Raw genomic sequence first — 9,623 nt, forward strand, 5'->3', positions numbered from 1 at the left:
TATTTGGAACCAGTCTGTTGTTCCATGTCCAGTTCTAATTGTTGCTTCCTGACCTGCATACAGATTTCTCAAGAGGCAGGTCAGGTGGTCTGGTATTCCCATCTCTTTCAGAATTTTCCACAGTTTGTTGTGATCCACACAGTCAAAGACTTTGGCATAGTCAATAAAGCAGAAATAGATGTTTTTCTGGAACTCTATTGCTTTTTCCATGATCCAGCAGATGTTGGCAATTTGATCTCTGGTTCCTCTGCCTTTTCTAAAACCAGCTTGAACATCAGGAAGTTCACGGTCCACATATTGCTGAAGCCTGGCTTGGAGAATTTTGAGCATTACTTTACTCGCATGTGAGATGAGTACAATTGTGCAGTAGTTTGAGCATTCTTTGGCATTGCCTTTCTTTGGGATTGGAATGAAAATGGACCTTTTCCAGTCCTGTGGCCACTGCTGAGTTTTCCAGATTTGCTGGCATATTGAGTGCAGCACTTTCACAGCATCATCTTTCAGGATTTGAATAGCTCAACTGGAATTCCATCACCTCCACTAGCTTTGTTCGTAGTGATGCTTTCTAAGGCCCACTTGACTTCATATTCCAGGATGACTGGCTCTAGGTCAGTGATCACACTATCGTGATTATCTGGGTCGTGAAGATCTTTTTTGTACCGTTCTTCTGTGTTTTCTTGCCACCTCTTCTTAATATCTTCTGCTTCTGTTAGGTCCATACCATTTCTGTCCTTTATCGAGCCCATCTTTGCATGAAATGTTCCCTTGGTATCTCTAATTTTCTTGAAGAGATCTCTAGTCTTTCCCATTGTGTTGTTTTCCTCTATTTCTTTGCATTGATCGCTGAGGAAGGCTTTCTTATCTCTTCTTGCTATTCTTTGGAACTCTGCATTCAGATGCTTATGTCTTTCCTTTGCTCCTTTGCTTTTCACTTGTCTTCTTTTCACATCTATTTGTAAGGCCTCCCCAGACAGCCATTTTGCTTGTTTGCATTTTGTGCTCTGTAAATCCTAAGTGCTCAAAAAACATAGTTGCTAAGATGGTTACAATAATGACAGTGATGACCCCAAGGTCTATTAGTGAATGAGGATAATGGATCAGAAAGCTGAGGGAGATGGAGTAGGGAAGCAGCGGGTGGTGGGGAAAGAGATCTGGACTGGGGATCCTGCCCAAGACTAGGCTGGGCCAACACCTGGCTTCAGGCAACTCCTTTAGTCTCAGGACCTCAGTTTCCCCATTGGTGCCTTCTAAGCTTGTTTTCTATGGCCCGAAGAGACCAGGGACACCCCAGCCCAGCTCTGTGGACTCCTCAGTTTTGTCTCTGTCTTTCCCCCAAAGACCCTGTTTCCTCTTGCCCAGTAAAGCGGGTGAGAGCTGGGACCTGGGTATCTGGGTTCCACCGTGACCTGACCCTCCTGTATGTCCCCCACCCTCAACAGTGTGCAGGTGGAGCTGTGCTTTGCTTACAACCAGAGTGCAGGCAACCCCAACTACAGGCGGAACATCAGTGAGTGCTGGGCTGCAGGGCGAGGGGGGGCACACTCACCTGGTCACTTGCTGACCAGCCTGTGCACCCACAGCCCTGGCCTACACGCTGGAGGCTGACCGGGACCGCCGCCCACCCCGACTCCACTTTGCACGCAGCCAGTCAGCTGTCTTCCACGGCTTCTTCTCCATGCCTGAGATGCGCTGCCAGACACTGGAGCTGCTCCTGATGGTGAGGGAGGGGGTGAGGGGCAGTACATTGACTCCATGGTCCCAGGAGGAGGTAACTCCATGGGCCCAGGAGAGTCCCCGAGGTCAAGGGTGAGGGCATGAGTTCTCTCCAGAGACAAAGGTGGTGGATTGGCCTGGAAGGTCATAGGTAAGTGGAGGCTACAGTGCACAGCATCCAGCCCATGGTAGAGAACAGAGACCTTTGGAGCAGGGATGGGGGCCAAAGAGAAGTATGTGAGATTTTTAGCTTGTCTCTGGGGAAAAGGCATCCAGAAGCAAGGACAAGCGCAGGCTTTCTCTGGGACATCATAGTGAAAAGGGAAAACTCAACTTGGGGACCCCAGGAATGAAGGGAGAGTCAATCTTCCTCCAGAGGAGTCTCTGGAGAGGAGGAGTCACATCTTACCGAAGCGGGTCAATTTGGTGAGCAGACCAGAGGGGATTCAGTCTTACAGGGGTTTTTTAGGGTTGAGGGAGAGGGGCGCAGCTCCTCCCTAGGGGCTTAGGTTTGTATGAGGATACAACTTGGTTTGGAGGGCAGTGCAGAGCTGGGTTCAGTTTACCTTCCTTTCCCAGGACAACGTCCGCGACAAACTCCGACCCATCACCATCTCCATGAACTACTCGTTACCTTTGCGGTTGCCTGATCGTCCCCAACTGGGGCTTGGGTCCCTGGATGCCTACCCGGTCCTCAACCAAGCGCAGGCTCTGGAGAACCACACGGAGGTGGGTAGGGCCGGGGCCGGGGCCAGGGCCGGGGCCAGGGCCGGAAGGGCACGGTCCTGGAGAGCTATGGATGATGGTGGGCCCTTCACAACTCCCACCACCCCCAGGTACAGTTCCAGAAGGAATGCGGGCAGGACAACAGGTGCGACAGCAATTTACAGATGCGGGCGGCCTTCGTGTCTGAGCTGGGGCAGCGGCTGAGCAGGTGCGCTCTGGGCAGGGCTGATTGGCCAAGGTGGGCCGGACTTCACTGGCTATCAGGAATTGAGGGGCGGGGCCCTATTGGTCGGAAAGAGTGGAGAGAACTGTTGAGACCTAAGGGGTGGGGTCTCACAGAGAGGCAAGTCAGAGAGGAGGGACCTTAATTAGCCAATAACTATAAGATTGGCTGGAGAAGGAAATGGCAACCCACTCCAGTATTCTTTCCTGGAGAATCCCAGGGACGGTGGAGCCTGGTGGGTTGCCGTCTATGGGGTCGCACAGAGTCGGACATGACTGAAGCGACTTAGCAGCAGCATAAGATTGGCCTTCCTTGGCCAGAAAAGGGGCTTTCTTCTGAGGGGCGGAGCATAACAGATTGGGGCGGGGCTTTGGGCTCAATCTGGGGCTGCTCCTCCCCTCTCAGGCTCCAGTACAGGAGAGACCTCCGAAAACTGCTCCTGAGCATCAACGTGACCAACACCCCAAGCCGGAAGCGGGCTGGGGAAGATGCCCACGAGGCGCTCCTCACCCTGGAAGTGCCTCCCACCCTGCTGCTGTCCTCAGTGCGCCCCGTGAGTGCCCTCTGCCTCCTCAGAGCCCAACCACGACCCAATGCATCCTTCCTACATGTCATGTACATGTGTGGTCATTTGCCACGTGTCCCCCCCCCCGCCAACCCTAGTCCTCTGGGCTGGGCTTCCTCAGGTGCCTGCAGCGTCTCTGTTGCTAGGGGAACCCACTTCTCAAGCCTCGAGGGCTTCGGGCCCTCTGCCACAGGAGAGGAGTGGGACAAGCCTTAGTCTGACCACCTAGATCTGATTTGTCTTCTTTCTTCAGCCTGGAGCCTGCCAAGCCAATGAGACCATCGTTTGTGAGCTGGGGAACCCCTTTAAACGGAACCAGAGGGTAAGTGCCTGACTGTACTCTCCCAGGGCTGTGGGTCCAAGGCTCCTCCTCTGATGAATTCCTTATCCTCCCTCTGCCTGCCTGGTTCCCAGGCTTCCTTGAATCAAAGAGCTAGAGCTGGGGAGGAGGGATGCAGTAGGGGGTGGGGAGAGACCCAGAGACAGAAAAATGGAGCCACTAGGGAGCTATGCACAAAGCTAGAGCAGGTGGAGGCGAGGAAACTGATTTTGCTGAGCACCTGCTGCGTGCCAGGCCCTGAGCCCAATTCTTTTATGTATTTCTCACAACCTTCTGAGGAAGTTGGTGCTGATTTACAGAAAGGAAACATAGGCTTAGCAAGCTTGAGTGATTGCTCAAGGTCGTGTAGCTCAGAAGTATTGAGCTACATGAGCTATTACTAACAGAAAAGAATGGGAAGAGGGAGGCAGATAAGGCTAGGAAGGTGGAAGAGTGGAGACAGGTGGGAGATGGAGACCAGGGAGCCAACTCCCCAGCACAGCACTCAGCCCCTCTCTTCCCCATGGCATCACCCCTGCCTGGCCTCAAACAACCTCTCTTGCCCTTATGGCAGATGGAGCTGCTCATTGCTTTTGAGGTCATCGGAGTGACCCTACACACAAGGGAACTCCAGGCGCAGCTGCAGCTCTCCACGTGAGTGACCTCAGGAAGCCAGTCTATATGGGGGTTGAGGTATCCTGGGTGCCCCCCAGCCTCAGCTGACATAGTCCTCCCCTACCCTCTGTATTCCTTCCTCAGGTCAAGTCACCAGGATGACCTACGGCCCATGACCCTGCCTCTGCTGGTGGACTACACACTCCAGGCCTCACTCAGCATGTGGGTACCGCCCTGAACCTCAGCCTGCTGAGGAGCCTGGGCCTCCCTTCCCTAAGGTGTCTCTCAAGCTCCTCTGACACACCTTTCTTAGCCTGGTATCCTCAACATCACTGTCATGATTGTTACTGTTATTGTTCTCCTTGCAGAGCAGCTAGCTGTGGAGGAATCAGCAACTCTGGGGCGAAGGTGTTGGTGTGGCCCTACCATTTCATGAGAGCCCATTGTGCTAATGATTTTATATACATCATCTCATTGTCTTCTCACAATGGCCCCATGACACAGTGACCCCACTTAAGAGATTAACCTTACTTTACAGTTGAAGAAACTGAGGCTAGAGAGGATAAATTATTTGCTCAAGGCTGTACTGCAGTAAATGCTAGAGCTGGGGTTTGTCTCAGGTCTGCTTGATGTCAGAGGAGCTGTAGTTAACCTTGGTACCCACCCCCTGCAAGGGCCCCTGCTGTCCCCTATCACTCCAGCATCTTTCTCACCCCCAGGGTGAATCACCGGCTACAAAGCTTCTTTGGGGGGACAGTGATGGGTGAGTCTGGCATGAAAACTGTGGAGGATGTGGGAAGCCCTCTCAAGTACGAGTTCCAGGTAAAGGGACCTCTGGGTCCAGGGTCAGAGGGTGTGAGGATTGGGGGTTGGTGAGACAGAGGTGGTTTCCCAGGAGAAAGTAGCAGTGATATCCCTTGTCCTCACAGGTGGGCCCAATGGGTGAAGGGCTGGCAGCCCTGGGGACCCTGGTCCTGGGGCTGGAGTGGCCCTATGAAGTCAGCAATGGCAAGTGGCTGCTGTACCCCACGGAGATCACTGTCCATGGCAATGGATCCTGGCACTGCCGGCCGCCTGGAGACCTTATCAACCCTCTCAACCTCACTCTCTTTGTAAGCATTCACTTGTGGCCCATTTCCTTTGCTAGCTGCAGGGCAGAAAGGCCAACATTTTCCTCTCCCTGCCCTTTCCTCCTCTCCTCACCTCTGCTCCTTCCACCAGTAAATCGCCTCTACCCTCTTCAGGTTCCTGGGGACGGGCCGCCATCTCCACAGCGCAGGCGGCGACAACTGGACCCAGGAGGAGGCCAAGGCCCCCCGCCTGTCACTCTGGCTGCTGCCAAAAAGGCCAAGTCTGAGATCCAACTGGTGAGTGGCCAGGGCAGGGCTGGGGGGAGTATGCCCACCCATCATAGGGTGAGTGGGCACCTCGAGACATACGAAGCAAGAGAGATAGCTGGTACTCTCCAGGAGACCCCAGTCTGATGTGGTAATGTGGCCCTTGCCTTGTTTTGGGGAGCAGTCAATACGGTGAACCAAAAGCACAGACACTGATTCTATTCCCAGGAACCCCAGCCTGTTGGGGTGATATAGCTGTTCAAAGCTTTGGATATTAGAACTAGGGATGGGGAGACACAAGATGAAGACAGGGTGCAGGGCGCCCTCTGTCGGAAGGGAGTGGGGAGCAGGCCTGTGCAGCAACTTGAAGCCTAGCTGGGTGGAGAGGGAGGAGTAGCCGGAGGAAGCCCAGTGTGGGAACGTGGTGTTCAGGACTGGGCGCCGTGTACATGAACAGGGACCAGATTTCCTGTTCTCCATGTCGCTGGCGTATATATATGTGTGGTCCAAAGAATGTACCTTAAACACATAAATGCAGGGTTGGCGGGGAATGTGCTTGAGTGAAGGGATGAGGACAGGCCCCTTCAGTTTCAACCATAGTTGGGACAAAGCCTGGAGCAAAGTCTGGAGAATCTAGAGACCCAGACTGTCTGGGTCTGTGTTCCCTGCCTATCTCAGAGCTGTGGCAGTGACCACACCCACTGTGTGTGGCTGGAGTGCCCCATTCCTGATGCCCCTGTCATCACCAACGTGACCATCCAGGCACGAGTGTGGAACAGCACCTTCATCGAGGTCAGTGCCGGTCTCAACTGCCACCCACCCCGGGCTGGGAGAGCAACAGGGAGAGGGTGAGGCCAGACTACACGTGTGTACCTGAGTGTTGTCGGTGACTGCATGGAGATGGATGCATGCTGGGTTATGCACCTGTTACTGTGTGCCCTGTCAGAGTTAGTCTGTGCATCCATGTGTGGACATGAAATCATTTTGTCTCCATAAAATAACATCTCCCGTGTCCTTTATTCTGTTGTGTATCCATTACTTTCTCACCTCTGCTTAGCCCATGCTGCTCCTTTCCCCTGGATGCCAGCTCCCATCTGTTACCTCTGCATGTAAACGCCTGTTCAGCCTTCACAGTCTCCCTCAGAGACCACCAGCAAGATCTTTTCTGATTTTTTTAGCTGACAATGATCTCTCCCCTCTAGACACTCACAGAACTTTCTCTGAAGCCACACATGCCACTTAACACACTCTGCTCTGGGTTGCAGTGCCAGCCGACCTAGACCAAACATTTTCTGTGAATGACTAGGTTAAACATCTCTTTTCAGCTCTGTGAGCCACGAGCTTTCTGTTGTAGGTACTCAATTCTGCATTGTACCATGAAGCTACTGCACACAATACACTGGTGAATGGGCGAGTCTGTGTGCCAGAAATACTTTATTTACAAAAGCAGCTCTTGGGCCAGATTTAGCCTGCAGGCCAGACCTAGACTGTGGCCTTCGCTGTCTCTGCTGTCCCCAGCATCCAGCACAGGACCTGACACAGAGATGAATGAATGATGTGCATTTGTGTGTAGAGGAGAGGCCCGTGTCAGGTCCTTTGGAGTGCTGCTTAAAGATGCTCTGTGGAGGGAGAGTGTCCCGGGGGCTGGTCAGGAAGGAGGTTCAGAGGGACTTCATCTGCTGCTTTTGACTCATCGTTCCCCCCTCCAGGATTACAGAGACTTTGACCGAGTCAGGGTAGCCAGCTGGGCCACCCTGTTCCTCCGAACTGGCGTCCCCACCATCAACATGGAGAATAAGACAGTCCGGGTGAGTGAGCACGTTAAGGAGACAGCAGAACCTGGCCAGGGCATGGGAGTGCAGGGCATCTTTTCAGAGCACTTCCACATACTTTAGCTATTTGGTTTCAGTCTTAGCACATTGGAATCCCCTGGAGGACTGCTAGTGTCTGGACTACACCCCTAAGTGATAAAATCTGAGTCTGTGGAGGTGGGACCCCAGTATTGGTATGTTTAAAAGTACCCCCAAAGATTCTACTGTGCAGCCAGGGTTGAGAACCTCTACTTGGGCTCATTTGATCTGCATGTAAAGATGTTGCATTTCTGTGAAAACCTGAAAAGAAGTTCCCAAACTTGATTCTAAGATATATATGGAAATAAATATCACAAAATGGCTATAATTTGTTATGAAAAGGTTAGAAAGGATATGTATAGGAGGTGAATGATGGGTTGATTAAATACATTATCATACATTTCCTAAAATAAGGTAGCAGAGGAAGGGCCAGGAAGATCAATGGAACAGAATAGAATTTACTAATATTGTACAGATAGCATTTTAATAAGGAGAAAACTATAGATGATTAAGTAGTATTGGGAGAACATATTTGGAAAGTAAAGACAAACCCCTGCCTCACACCATAAACAAAAACACATTTGAGTTAGATTAAATATATTTAAATGTAGGAAATAAAACCTAATATACCAGAAGAAAATTCAGGAAATAATTTAATAATAATCTTTAATTATGGGGAGAGGGAGTTATTTTATTAAACCCAGAAATCACAAAAAAATTTTGAAAAATTCAATTCTGAAATTTTAAATCTGTATACAGCAAAAGAGATGGTAAAGAAACTAAGAGGGCCAAAGACTTATTGCTTTTTTAAAAGTTTATAGCATATATAACAAAATATTGATAGACATATTTTTAATATGTAAAGAGAAAGGGTGGCATACATAGGCATTGTATGTATGGTGAAATATAACAGCAGTAAGATTGTTTTCATATCATATGAGAAAATATTAAAAAGAAGAATGCTGTCTTGTTCTGATAAGGTAGAAGGAAATGCAATTGATTGGAATATAAATTGATGGATTCTTTTTAAAGATGAATTTGTCAATATCCAATTTTTAATTGTATATTTCCTTTGATCTTGTGTATGATAATGTATCAAGGAGCTAATAGGACAAATTTGCAAGCATAAATATATGGGGATATTTTAAAGCATTATTTATAATGGCAGAAAATTGGAAACAATCTAAATGTCTTTCAGTATGAGATTGGTTCAATAAATTCTGGCACATTTCCTACAATGATGTGCAGTCGTCAGAAGAGATTCAGTTCAGTTCAGTTCAGTCACTCAGTCATGTCCAACTCTTTGCAACCCCATGAATCGCAGCACACCAGGCCTCCCTGTCCATCACCAACTCCCGGAGTTCACTCAGACTCATGTCCATCGAGTCGGTGATGCCATCCAGCCATCTCATCCTCTGTCATCCCCTTTTCCTCCTGCCCCCAATCCCTCCCAGCATCAGAGTCTTTTCCAGTGAGTCAACACTTCGCATGAGGTGGCCAAAGTACTGGAGTTTCAGCTTTAGCATCATTCCTTCCAAAGAAATCCCAGGGCTGATCTCCTTCAGAATGGACTGCTTGGATCTCCTTGCAGTCCAAGGGACTCTCAAGAGTCTTCTCCAACACCACAGTTCAAAAGCATCAATTCTTCGGGGCTCAGCCTTCTTCACAGTCCAACTCTCACATCCATACATGACCACAGGAAAAACCATAGCCTTGACTAGATGGACCTTTGTTGGCAAAGTAATGTCTCTGCTTTTGAATATGCTATCTAGGTTGGTCATAACTTTCCTTCCAAGGAGTAAGCGTCTTTTAATTTCATGGCTGCAGTCACCATCTGCAGTGATTTTGGAGCCCAAAAAAATAAAGTCTGACACTGTTTCCACTGTTTCCCCATCTATTTCCCATAGTGATGGGACTGGAAGCCATGATCTTTGTTTTCTGAATGTTGAGCTTTAAGCCAACTTTTTCACTCTCCACTTTCACTTTCATCAAGAGGTTTTTTAGTTCCTCTTCACTTTCTGCCATAAGGGTGGTGTCATCTGCATATCTGAGGTTATTGATATTTCTCCCGGCAGTCTTGATTCCAGCTTGTGTTTCTTCCAGTCCAGCATTTCTCATGATGTAGTCTGCATAGAAGTTAAATAAGCAGGGTGACAATATACAGCCTTGACGTACTCTTTTTCCTATTTGGAACCAGTCTGTTGTTCCACGTCCAGTTCTAACTGTTGCTTCCTGACCTGCATACAGATTTCTCAAGAGGCAGGTCAGGTGGTCT

General features: G+C 49.7%; 1 protein-coding gene across 1 annotated transcript in view; it reads left to right on the forward strand.

Annotated features, from left to right (window-relative positions):
* Positions 1–9,623, forward strand: part of ITGA3 (integrin, alpha 3 (antigen CD49C, alpha 3 subunit of VLA-3 receptor)) — a 33,511-nt gene that overhangs the window by 18,840 nt on the left and 5,048 nt on the right. Inside the window, 13 exon segments of the mRNA XM_010842777.1 lie at positions 1,440–1,507; positions 1,581–1,717; positions 2,293–2,442; positions 2,550–2,647; positions 3,068–3,215; positions 3,481–3,549; positions 4,121–4,200; positions 4,306–4,383; positions 4,881–4,983; positions 5,091–5,273; positions 5,406–5,528; positions 6,177–6,290; positions 7,208–7,306. Coding sequence (XP_010841079.1) covers positions 1,440–1,507; positions 1,581–1,717; positions 2,293–2,442; positions 2,550–2,647; positions 3,068–3,215; positions 3,481–3,549; positions 4,121–4,200; positions 4,306–4,383; positions 4,881–4,983; positions 5,091–5,273; positions 5,406–5,528; positions 6,177–6,290; positions 7,208–7,306 — 1,450 coding nt within the window.

The sequence above is a fragment of the Bison bison genome, unplaced genomic scaffold (genome assembly GCF_000754665.1).
Source record: "Bison bison bison isolate TAMUID 2011002044 unplaced genomic scaffold, Bison_UMD1.0 scf7180017864180, whole genome shotgun sequence".
Taxonomy (NCBI): Eukaryota; Metazoa; Chordata; class Mammalia; order Artiodactyla; family Bovidae; genus Bison; species Bison bison.